This window comes from Poeciliopsis prolifica, unplaced genomic scaffold (assembly GCF_027474105.1).
Source record: "Poeciliopsis prolifica strain line A6 unplaced genomic scaffold, Auburn_PproV2 SCAFFOLD008, whole genome shotgun sequence".
NCBI classification, from domain to species: domain Eukaryota; kingdom Metazoa; phylum Chordata; class Actinopteri; order Cyprinodontiformes; family Poeciliidae; genus Poeciliopsis; species Poeciliopsis prolifica.
The window spans coordinates 9,348,674-9,361,397 of record NW_026562383.1 but is presented as its reverse complement, the minus strand read 5'-3'; the positions used below and the strand labels follow the sequence as shown (position 1 = coordinate 9,361,397).

At 38.0% G+C, this 12,724-nt stretch overlaps 1 protein-coding gene across 3 annotated transcripts; it reads right to left on the bottom strand.

Moving 5' to 3' along the window:
• Positions 1 to 24: 24 nt before the first annotated feature.
• On the bottom strand, positions 25 to 11,707 carry LOC129362371 (endophilin-A2-like). Of its 3 annotated transcripts, none has more exons than XM_055033878.1 (9): positions 11,509 to 11,707; positions 7,748 to 7,816; positions 7,419 to 7,635; positions 6,541 to 6,674; positions 6,197 to 6,355; positions 4,776 to 4,879; positions 3,657 to 3,790; positions 3,470 to 3,529; positions 25 to 2,751 (listed from the first exon to the last, which is right to left on the bottom strand). In XM_055033878.1, the coding sequence occupies exons 1-9, from the start codon at positions 11,551 to 11,553 to the stop codon at positions 2,564 to 2,566; spliced, it is 1,110 nt and encodes a 369-aa protein (XP_054889853.1). In that variant the 5' UTR covers positions 11,554 to 11,707; the 3' UTR covers positions 25 to 2,563. The 3 variants fall into 3 exon arrangements, with proteins under 3 accessions (XP_054889853.1, XP_054889851.1, XP_054889852.1); XM_055033876.1 differs by having other exon boundaries at positions 3,470 to 3,526; positions 11,509 to 11,666; XM_055033877.1 differs by lacking the exon at positions 3,470 to 3,529 and having other exon boundaries at positions 11,509 to 11,666.
• Between the last annotated feature and the right edge of the window lie 1,017 nt (positions 11,708 to 12,724).

Below are 12,724 nucleotides of genomic sequence, written 5' to 3'. Positions count from 1 at the left end.
CAATTTAAAAATGACAGCTGCTCATCAGAGGATGGAAATATTTAACATTTATTGGAGGAAAATGAACAGCATTTATTCACAGACAATAAAACACACAATACATAAGATTACACTTTGACTAGTATAGAGGTAATCCACGCATTTTGGAGATAATCCAGGATAATCCCACGTTTAGTCTTCCCAAAGCATCAGTTACAGAAAGGTATTAAAAGCATTTTACAAATATGTACAAATAATAAAAAAAAAGGCTAGATATTTTATTGACTAGTTCCATTAACGTTGTGCATAATGAAATAAAGCTTTAAAGCTGTTAATACTTCATCAGTATTGCAAAGCTGATATATAGTATCGTAAAGTCGACTGCAGCGGCTCTGAGCTGTGACATCACAAAACCTGATTTTAGCCCTTTGTTCTACAGCATCATTCATCATCTATAATCTGAGTCGCAGTCCTTCTGCCTCTCTTCAAGGGGTTTTGTCTAATGAGGCATGTAAAGCCACACCTGAGCCACAGTTATTACTCAGCACAGCAAGGGTCCTAAACAGATCACCAATAACAGAGAACATTAAGAGGTCCGCAGAAGGACAGGCAGTGTGGATATAATTCAAAGTATGCATACGAACCTGAGCATCAGAGGCACTGTAGGTTTGGGAAGGGACAGACAATGAGGAAAGGGGCAGAAGTAAGGGGGCAGGTGGTGAATAGAGTGATGGGGGAGGGCATAATCCACTGTTGTGTCCCCTCCTCTGCAGAAAAAGATCTGTCTGTTCCGCTTGCACTTTAAATAGAGACGGGCAGAGATGAGTGGGGCGGGGGGCAGTCTAACAAGAGGATCATGACAAGAGGGAAAATGTGGCATTTCAACAAACAGCATGAACCGTGACAGTTCGCAGTTTGATTGCAATAGGCTTAACTGGAACTGAAACCGTTGATTGTGGACAGATTGCCCTTGTTATTTGTAAATTTGATGCAAAGACACCGAGAGAGAGCATCCTCCATCCAGGTCTGGTGCATAGTTTACATCTGAAAGCAAGAGGCAGGTACAGCAACGCCAAGCTCACATCACCACACATTTCCATGCTCCAAATCAAACGAGGTCTACAACAACGCTGAGGAGTGAGAGCAAATAAGATAGAAAATTCACAAAGAAACCCTTCCTCAAAAAAACAAAGCAAAAAAAAAACCCCACGCCCCCAAAAACAACAATGTAAGGACACTGCCAGCAGTATCAGCTGAGCCTGAGGGGGGAAAGGAACAGATAGAAATCCTGTTGGCTTTGGTGCAATGTTGCTCATCATATAGACTAAATCAAATGTCCCTTTACTCGTGAAGATTTTATTTGAAGTTAAAATTAGACTGAAACACAGCCACATGGTAAGACGCAAAAGAGAGGACAACCTTCGTTTGGAAGTAGTGTTTCAAAACATATCTGGAGTGGTTTTATAAAGGTTCAGATATTTATGGAGGAACAAAATGTGTATTTGCAAGTTAGATTTTTCAAGTCTCGAAAAACAAGATTGTCTCTTAAAGCTGGACGTCCCAGATTATATTGAAGTTCTGAATCAAATATGGCTGCCACACTTCTAAACTCTAGAGAAAGTTGTAGATATAAACATTATTCTCACAGTTTGTGTTCATTAAAATCATTGATACACATCGTTCTGAAAAGCCCATATTAGTTACCAGGTTCCTTTAAGGTACAGAACCCATTGAACTATGTGGTTAACTTGCACTAGGGAAAATAATTAGCACCACAACAAGTAGAAAATCCCACTGATGTTCTAATCTGCAGCTAAATCTTGCTCCACTCGGTGCAACCCAGACCTGAGGTCGGACTTGAGACAAACGTAATGCAGCAATAGAGCGATAAATGTAATAAAATAGTGTTTTCTATTTATCCTAGATTATCCCATAACAGCAGAATCTGCAAATCTATTGTCCAAATTCAGCCATCACTTACAGATAGAACAATATGAGGATCTTAAACATCTCAGAACTCATGATTAATCAAACAAATACAAAACTAAGAAAACCCTTTGCATAAAACCACCAGATGGCAGTAGAAGACAGCCTCGAATACCTGAGAACATCAGTCTTGTGTAGTGTTGTTCTGTTAGTGCCCAAGTCTTTAGATGGAAAGGTTAAAAACATGATTGTCGGTGGTTCCAAATAGTCATGATTCAGCAAACAAAATATTGTGAATAAAACTGAATAAGAGAAAAAGTCATTACACCCTCAGACACAACTGTTTCTGCTTAGTGTTCAGCTGGAGATGTTGTGTACAAAGTGCATAGGTGCAAAAAATGTTTTACAAAGACGTAGTATATGGCAAATTAACCTAAACATCATGCATCATTTTTCTGATTCAACCCTTAATTGTCCTTAGTGTTTTTATGTGGTCAAATCCATTCCGTCTTAACAGAAAGTCTCCCAAGTTTGCTCAAAAATATCTCAAAGATACAAAAAAATATTCCATTTCCTTGCTATGCTTCTGTTTTCATGATAATACATTTTCAAACATTCGTTTTCCCCATTCTAATGCTCCCGTTTTGCCTATCTTCTGTTAGTGTGAGAGGGGCACAATCACTTCCACGTAGTTGTTGGGAAAGTATCCGGTTTGTCCACGGAGTTTTCCTTCAAACCAGTTCTCGTCAATTTGCCTGACCAAGGTGATTATTTCCCCCTCGTAGAAACCCAGCTCTCCGTCGTTCTCTGGCACAAAGTCATAGAGGGCTTTACAGCTCGGCTCCCCTGGACACAGACATGTAGAGAAGACGACAGATGCAAGAAGGGAAAAAGAAAGCATACGTTAAGTCCAGCTACTAAAATAAAGACTCCCAGTGTTGGCCAGAAGTTTACGCACACTCAGAATCTGCATGAATGGGTGAATCCTTTAAATAAGCTCAGACACATGGTATCAACAGTGTGACATTTGAAGAGTCTCCAGAAAAACCCCTCAGATGGAAGGTTTCAAAGAAGAGGAAGTGAAATGTTATGACTCATTAGTTCTCAGGTGATTAATGAAGAAAACTTCAGAAGCTCAAAATCAGAGCACTTATAGGATTTTCTGAATTTAACAAAGATTTTGAGCTTCAGAAGTTTCAGTGGTCAGTGAAGAAGTCATCAGATGTATAAAATTCAGCCAAATGCACAAACGTCGAACTGTGAACTTCATTCAAAATGTTTAATTTTGAATAAGTCAAAAATAATACAATGTGAGCTGCTGATGATTCCATACATCTGAAGACCTGGTAAAAAAGAAACAGTCAACACTTTTTCCCCTTTTATGTACTGCTCTGCTGAAAGGGATCAGTTGACACAATAAACATTCAACAGAGTTAGTGAAAATAAAAAAAAAAACAGCCAGAGAAGTGCATCCATGTCGCTGCCACACACATGTGCAACAGGTTAAAAGAAAGCAGTCAAGTTTTGTGGTTAATTAGTAGGTAATCTTCTTCTGTCCACTCACGCGGTTTGCTCTTGAGGGAGGGTCTTTTGACAGGAGGAGGTGGATACTGTGCTTGTGCTGCTTAATGTTGCAGAAAGGAAAATAATTCTGTCAGAAAGGTGATGCGGATGTGCAACGCGTTGGCCTAAGACGGGGGGATTGGCACGTACTCACAAAGATCAAATAAAATACACAAAAGTTATTTTACCAGGAGTGTATGCCGGGGGGCTCACAGGACCTGCTGAGTATCCTCCATTCGAGTCCTCTCGGTCTCCATAGTCAAAGGATTGTCTGGGTTTAGGTTTGAATTCACGCTTCGGGCGGGACTGAGCTTCATTTACCCTGCATCAAAATCAAAATCAAATGCAAAGATTACATTTCTGATCTCGGTGCAAGTGTAGAGCAAGTGAAAAGGAACCTAAATGACCTCTGTGGCTTTCCCACTGAGTCAGAGTCTTCATTGCAAATTAGATTTGGATTTTCTGAACATAAATGTTTGCCAGTCTTTCAGGTTTTATTTGTAAAAGTAAACTCAAAACCACATTATTAGTCACTATTTTCCTTTTACTTGACAGTTATTCTCTATTTTGTGTTGGTCTATCACATGTTGGAATGTGGCAAAATTTGGAAAAAACAAACAAAACAACAAAATTAAAATGGATACAAATAGGCAAAACATACGACAATTTCTAGACATTTAGAAATATTTTCTTATCTGTCTGTAGGTTCTGCATAAATTTCATTTAGTAGCAGAAAAGGCTTGATCATAAAGGTTGTTGACACAGGCAATATACAGTCAGAAGTAATTTCTTGAACCGCCTGTAGAATGAAATCCATTTCTTGGAACTTTTGGCTTTAAAACTAACTATGTATGTATCCCTGGAATGTGGGGATGAAAACTTAATTGTATGTCAGTGTCTAATCTTCAAAATGCTTGCAATAGAACAGAAGAAGAAGACAAATGAGATTTAAATGAATACATCTTATTTGGCAAGGTTTGTCAACTATCCTGAATAAGTAGGTCACAATATCAGTGAAGAGGGGTGGAGCTCAACTGGCTGCCTGGGAGCCACAGGTACAGAGGTTGTCGGTGCAAAACTGCTCATTTTCTCCCAGTGTTACTTTAAATATTGCGGTTTCCAAATAAATGCTATGAGCACCAAAAACATATATATTTTTTTATTTTTGGGGGGGCACTCTGAAGACCTAAAATCAGTTGTATTTAGTTTTCATTACATGGAAAATATACATATTAATTCAACAGCTATTTTTAAATAATAGCACATTTTTAAATAGGACAAACGGTAAAGGCAGTGAGAGAGCTGACCTTTCTCTCAGTCTTTCTGTGACCTCCTCCAGGATTTCCGTGGCCTGCCTGTGGTACTGCAACAGGGACTCCACAAAGGCAGACAGCTGACTCACCTGCTCCACCTACATGTGAATCAACAGAATATTTTAGAGCAATTAAGATAAATAAAAACAAGAGCGCAGCATCAGTTTTTCCACAAGATTGTTTTTCCATGTTTACTGAAGTTTTTTTTTTTTTTCAAAGGCAATGAGTTTAGATTCCCATGTGTTTATCACGTGAATCAAAAAGCCTTAATTTATGTGGAAGAGATAAGAAAACAGTCAACATTAGAGAAATGTCTGGTTTGGCCCACAGCAAGTCACCATGGAAAGAAAGAAAAAAAAAAAGGCAGGTCAGCTGGAGCAAGCTGTTCCTGAAGGATTCGATGTACTGACTCTGTTTCAAGAAGCATGCATAAAAGAAACACCCATCTGAGCTTACTTTTATAAAGAGAGGGTAAACGTTAACGGATTAGTCACAGAAACACAAAAATTCATTCTATTTTTATGATTTAAACCATGTTCAATACAATTTTACAAGATTTGTTCATTTGTTGTTACATTTAAGTGTAAAGGTACAAAAATCTTGCATTGAAATTAATTTCTAAGATGCCACTACAAATGATTATATGCAATAGGTACTGGATTACACTAAATATTCTTTACTCATTTTGCAACATGTGGAATAAAGTCACAAGAGGAACATTTCAAATATCCAATCCACCACATGGTTTCGGTGTGGTGGATTAGAAAGCAAATGAACTGGCTTTCTACAGTTCACTTACTGTAACTGAAAAAGTTTTTAATCCATTTTACTGATGTGAATTGCTATCTCCCAACAAAAGGTCTAATAATTTTGTAAGTAAAATACAGTAAGTTGACTTTACCAACTTAATTGTGTGTCAAAATCATGACATGAATCCAGACCCAGTCATAAACCTTTAGGATAAATGGGCAGTGGATTTTTTTTTTTGTATTTTTTGTGAGTATATATTTATGTGAGGGTATGGGTAACCAAAATGTTCAATTAGATGGGCAAAAACTGAACTTTGCTGTGTTAACTCAAAGATGAAGAACATCATCTTATTACAAAGGCTCCAACATGTTTCCATCTGCTGCTCTCCGTTTTATCTACCTCTGCACTCTCGAGAAATAAAAAATCATATTAAATACCAGACAGCAATGCCAGGCAGCATTAAAAAAAAAAAACACATAAATTACATTCCCAATATCGTACGGACCATAATGGATGATCACGTGACTCGTTTTATGGACTTCTCAGTATGATTAGTTGCGGTGAACTTAAACATCTTTTAATCAGCTTAAAAGAGAAAAATCAAAACTTATGTGACATCCATTTACGGAAGACAGAAAATCAAGCCAAGGCATTTGCAAACTTACATCAGTTTCCAACAGATTATGCATGGAGCTCTCTGCCATCTCTTTGGACTCATGGAACTTCTCCAGGGACTGCCTAATCTCTTCATCTGGGATTTTACCTTGACGCTTCTTTTTATAGTCATAGTCCAAACGGCGGCCTTCCAACTTCTTTAAGTGGTGCTGTGAATTAAACACACAGGAGTGAGGGTGAGATTAAAAATGTCATTGAAATAAGACTTATACAGTATATTGTCTCTGTGATATTTTTGTGTTATTTTCCCCAGTGCACCTGCCTTACAAAGCACAAACCTTGCAGTTTAGTGCAAAGCCTGCGTGCAGATAAACTTATCGCATCTTTGTTCTACCTGAATATCTTTGATATCCTTGTCAGCGACCGCCTGCAATGGGTCAATAAAATTCTGCTTCACATCAATATCCAGGGAGTCCTTGACTTCAGCCAGCCTCTTCATCGCGTCTCCAACATCCACCAGAGCTCCGCCTACAAAGTACACACAAGTAGGAAACTGTGACTGCCTTGGGTCAATATTAAATCAGTAGATATTTGCATGGTCACAATGTTTAACAACAGACCCTTTCTGAAACACAAGTTCCTTCCCCAGCAGGGCTGGAACAATGTTACGTAGAAAAGAAAAATAGATCTGCACAGCTGCAGTTTAGTTTGTGATTTTCAGAATGCCTGAAGTTCCAAGGAAAATGATTTGTACTTCATAGAAGGACGAGCCAGTGTGGAAGAACATCAGTGTTTTCTACTCATATTCTTAATACAGACTCTGCCGTTAGTTCAACTTCAACATCTTGTTGCTTTTCTACTCCATATACAGTTTGGTTCTAAATTTGAATAGAGCTGACTTCTAAATAAAGCCATTGTAACACTGAGTGAAATGCAAAAACATTAACTCCACAGAAAAAGTAGGTCTGCTTTTAAAAATGTCATTTTGACCAAGTACAACAAACAATGAAAACAAATTGTATTCTGTTGCTGTGTGGATATAAAATCAGCTTTCATTTAAAGATGGGAAGTTCACCACCAAATGTCAGCTTTCAAACAGAATGAGAAGTATGAGCGTTTTCACTTCCCGGTTGTTCTTGGTTTCCTGTTTCATCCACAAATGCCCCCAGACTTAACACAAGGTTGTTTTGAAAGAACATAAAATAATAAATATTGACAGATCTATAGATATACCTCCACACTACATTCCCAAAACGGTTCCACAAGTCTTACCAAAGCTATTGTCCTCCCCTATGTCCCGTCCATATTTAGTCATAGACTCCCCCAGAAGTCCCTCTGGCTGGGGATAACCAGGACTGTTCACCTGCCCACGAATTTTGGACACTGTATTAAGCATGGTGAGCTTAGCTCTGGACGCAGGATTGGGCTGCAGGTACTCTGATGTTTTCCCAATGACATCCACTACTGCTTTACTGGTGACATCTGCTTTCTGGAGGGACATGAGAAGGCGAGAAAAAAAAGAAAGAGAGCATTTGTCAAAGAACCATCGGTAGCCTTATTTGATTTGACCAAGATCATCCAGTTCATTATGCTGTAATTACCCTTTCAAGTTCTTTAAAGTCTTCATCCAGTTTGGTTCCTTCTGCACCTCCAACCTTTTCACTCATCAACTGTGGAAATAAAGCAAGTAGAAGAATTACTTTCAAGAATAAATTTTAATGTTGATGTAATGACATAATCCAACATAATAATATGTTACTTGTCACTTCATTAGCTTTTTTAAATTGTGGTCAAAAGAACAGCAGGAGCAGGTTTACATTTACAAGTAAAGCATCCACAAAAACACTAATGTCTATCAAAGACTTTTCATTTCAAATTTCTATACTTTTCTAGATTGAATTTTCCTGTATTTTTATAACATTTTGAACAGTTGAGTAGAAAACAGCCTTCTTGGAAGTATTTTTCCTTGTATGTTGTACAAATCACAAACCCCACAATGCTGAAACTGGCTTTTTTGGCATCTTGACTAACTTTCTATTGTAAAATTTGTCTTTTCCTTGTACCAAACAAGAATGGGCGTATTATGGATTCTTTAAATGTAGCTCCCCTTCTTTTATTAGAAAAATATGATTTATTTAAATAATCTATTTATGGTCTAAATGTTTATAAGTTTGTTTTCACACCTACTCTATCCTTACTAAACAAATATTACAGAAAGCAAAATACTGGCAATTCTTAAAGTCTTAAAACCTTAATTTATGTCCTGATGTATTCAGGTGCTTAACAGATACTTTTTGAGCTCCAAGGTGCGCACAGGGACACATCGTTGTTTCAGGATCATGAACAAAAGACTTGGTCCAGGACTTTAAAGCGCAATGCTTTTTCTTCCTAACTTATGAGAAGTAATCCTTTTGCACTGCAAGCAACCTCCTAACTAACATCCGTGCTTAAGAACTCCAATTTCATATAAAGGCTTCTCCACTGTTTCCATCAGGTCAGCAAATGTGTCACAGTTTCCTACAAGATGACCACAGGCAATGCTTTGTTTTACTGTGCAAAAATGTTACTTTATAATCTCTCTTTTACACACGCATGCACGCACACACACACCAGTGGTTCAAAGCTCAGTAGAAGACTACATGTATAGAATATAGATAGATATACCAGATGGATTTAACCAGATGATTATTTTCTCTAGTTTAAATAAAAACACTTAAATAGCTTGTCTGGAATGTACATGATCTCAAAAACTTCGCCAAACATCAATGAAGAATAACCCAATAACACTCAACAGCAAAAAATGAGTTGTTTCAGCATTTTTTTTGGCTTCCTAGAGTAGCACGCAAAAAAGTTAGGATAAGTTAAAAATTAGAATTATGAACAACTTACTTCCTACACCAATTACGTCAGCTACAACTGCCAATATAATGATTTGCAGTCAGCATATATTTTTTATGATTTGGACTTTTTCATTTTAACAAAAGGTACATCCAAGTCACACTGGTGTGTATCTACAGTCCCCCACATACAGTCCACAGGTACTTGCATGCATGTGCATGCTCCATTATGTCAAACAAGTTTAGCTCTATTCAACGGTTGGCTTCGTCTAACCAAAAGTCTAAAAACTGGTTTTTAGACTAACAGTGAGAGGCGTCTGATCCACTGTCAAATGGCCTGATTTAAAGTTCTCAAAGGCAATAGTGGCTTCAAGTTTGGAAGTACACCAACGTTACTGATGATAAATTGCAGGGTTTCATTGCAAACCACAGAGAGACAAGCAACATGCAAGATTTGCAGCTAAAAGACACTTTCTTACTTTACATATTTTGTGGTAAAAAATACCACAAAGTAGGCTAACTAAAATGTTAGCCTTGAAGTGAAACTGTTCAGCCAAAATTGATATATATATATATATATATATATATATATATATATATATATATATATATATATATATATATATATATATATATATATATATATATGTATATATATATGAATATATGTCATTAGCAGTCGCCCTACAATATATGATTCACAGTTGTGTGTATATTTTCCATCTTAATAGACTGATAGGACCTGTTGCCAGCTAACCTTCCATGACAATATTTTGAAAAAGGCAATTTAGAGGTGTTGTCTTAGTAGTTTATTATTATTATTATTATTATTATTATTATTATTATTATAAGAACCTCAAAGCAGCTCCTTCCTAATATTAGCATATCAAGTTCCAGTCAGGCAGCTTTTGCTTGAACCTTTTCACCAGTCTCTTTATTTTCATTCCTTTAAAAACCAGATGAACAAGTTGACGTTAGTGTTTTTTTCCAGGTATTTGCCAAAGGAAATCTGGATGGCAAATGGATGCACTTCTCAAGTACATAACATTCATACTTGGTATGTTAAAAGTCTGTTGTAACCAATCCATACAGCAACCAACCCATAGACGTATACAAGAGCAAACCCTCTGTACAACCACTCATCTACGTTCAATGTTGGCTATAAAGTATGACTACTGAACAAACCTTTAACCTCGAAGAGGTACGGCCGGAATTAAAGATGACTCAGTTCTATTTATCGCTGCAGTAAACCATCCCAGTGAATGTGCCAGAACAATGACAGAACCTGAATGAAGTCATCGTTATCACGTCTGTCATTTCCCCAGAGTGACAAGTCCGAATATCTTGGGTGAAATCAGTCAATTACATACAGGCTATAATCTGCAATCACATGACATTGAGTATCTGCCAATGACATGCCTACTGAGCACAGAGCCATTACTTCATTTGTATGATGTTCCACCAAAAACAAGCACCTGCTGCAACAATGCTGCCACCAATACAAAGCCTACTGGTTTTGCAAGTCATGGCATGCTGGGAGGCATGTTTGTATGAACAATTACATATTTAACCCATAAGCCTTTAGAAGAAACTCAAAATAGAGGGTGCCACCGAAAACTTGACTGAACAAATGCAACAAAATCAGAGGAGCCTTATTATGTAGTCTTCAATAAGGAACGCCATATTAAATTACTTTTTTTTTTAAATCATTCAAATAAAAAAAAAAAACTGTAAATGCAACACATTCCAGTTCCTTTACATTGTCTTATTTTTTTACCCTCGTTGAAAATAAATTAACATTGACCATGATTTTTTTTTGTTTGTTTTGGTTTTAGGTACGATGGAGAAAGATACAGTTCTAATATGCTTATCAATGTAAATTTAAATGAACTAACCAACTCATTCAGGCTCTTGCATCATAATCATCATGACATTGCCTCAAATGTCAATAGTGGGGATAAATACGATATAAAAACTACGTTTTAACACATGACCAGACAAAACTAAAACCCGACCGTCACTGCAGTGTCTAAAACCCTTAATGTCTGATTTCGGGGAGATAAACCTCTCGACCAGATGGCGCTAATCCACTCTGGCGCTAATATAGCGAGCATTTAGTCAAAACGAAACTTTGCAACAAACTGCAGAAAATAAACATCTACAGTTTTACGTTTACGGTTAAAGACAGTATTAGCTCTAAAATGAAGAACCCAAATCTAAACCAGGCAGACTAACTAATTAACTAACCAGAACAGAGTGTTGGCAACTAAGTTTAGTTAAACCTAAGATTAGCATGAGCTAATTTAAGACTAACCTAAAACGAGGGCAGGTTTAAAGAGTTCAACTGCAACACGAAGTCGTGTCTAATCTAATTCAACACGTTTACCAGACCTACAGGGCTCGTTTTCGGTTCCCGAAAGTCTTTTCTACTTTTTGTGACCTGGTAGCTGCAAGCTAGAGCAACAGAAGTAGGAGAACAGCGGAGCTGCGGCAGCAACTGGCTAATGTCTGAGAAACCCGTTTACCTGACTGGCTTTGAAAAACTGCTTCTTCAGTCCCGCGACCGACATCTTCACAGCGCTGCCTCCTTTGTCCTCACTCGGGAAAATGTGCGCTAAAAGGCTTCTGTGAACGACTACAGCCCTAAATCTGTCGAGAAAACAACGTCTCCAAACTTTTTGCTCCGCGGATAAGAAACTTGCTAGGCAACCACAATTTCCTGGCTTCCAGAGTGGGCGGAACCGAGCTGGTTCAAAACACACACGTAGACACAGACGCTGGGTCGGGCCACTTCCCTCTACAATTACTTTATCGCATTCATTTATAATTCACATGATTACGGAATTTAGCTTCAGTCGACGTTTGAGCATGTGTATTAACAGTTTTACTTCTGTTATTTATTTTGAGTTAATATTTCTAGTTGAAAAAAAAAAACACTTATCGAAAGCAATGAAACAGTTTCTCAGTGGATGATTCTAAGAGAAAATCACTGCAACAAAATCTACATTTCTTTATGGAGCCAGACAGGGTCAGACAACATCTGGGTTTCATTATATGTCTCTGATTATTGGGTTTATTAAGACGAGATGAAGTTTTTAGTAAATGTCCATGCCATCCCTGCCATCGAGGAATATATTGATCAAACTCAGCAAGAGGACTGGATGGATCTTGAATTTTTGGACCTGGACCTGGATGAGAGTGTCGCAGAGAGCACGAGATACCTTTTGCGGTATCTAACGGAGGATTTCTCCAATTTTGTGAAGGACGTTTCTGAGAACCTGAACTACGAATATGGCGATTTAAAAGCCATGTTTGGAAACCAGGTCTCTCAGGCTTTTGCCCGGGCGATGGGGATTGACGAGATCATCCAGGGAGACTGTGTTGAAGTGGTTGACATGCTCTTCTTGAAGCATGTCATATCTGCGGTCACGTCTCCTGTCGATGATGAAGACCCCATGTCGATCCTTAGGCCGGGCTTAGAGCTCAGTTCTTTGGTACAAGCTGTTATCGGTTTCGTCCATCAACTGATGACAGCGAGAAAAAATACAGAGGAACTGAGGACGTTTTGTTAAGTCGTTGCTGTGTCTGGGCATCAGGGAGTCAAAGACACGCTGTTGTTTTGATTCCCTCATGGAGGTACAGGAGTGTATGGTTAACCACATCTGTGCTGACATCGACGGCCATCCGGCGTAAATCCAGGTGGACTAGGTCCTTAGCCTTTCGAAAAAGGTTTTCAGGCAC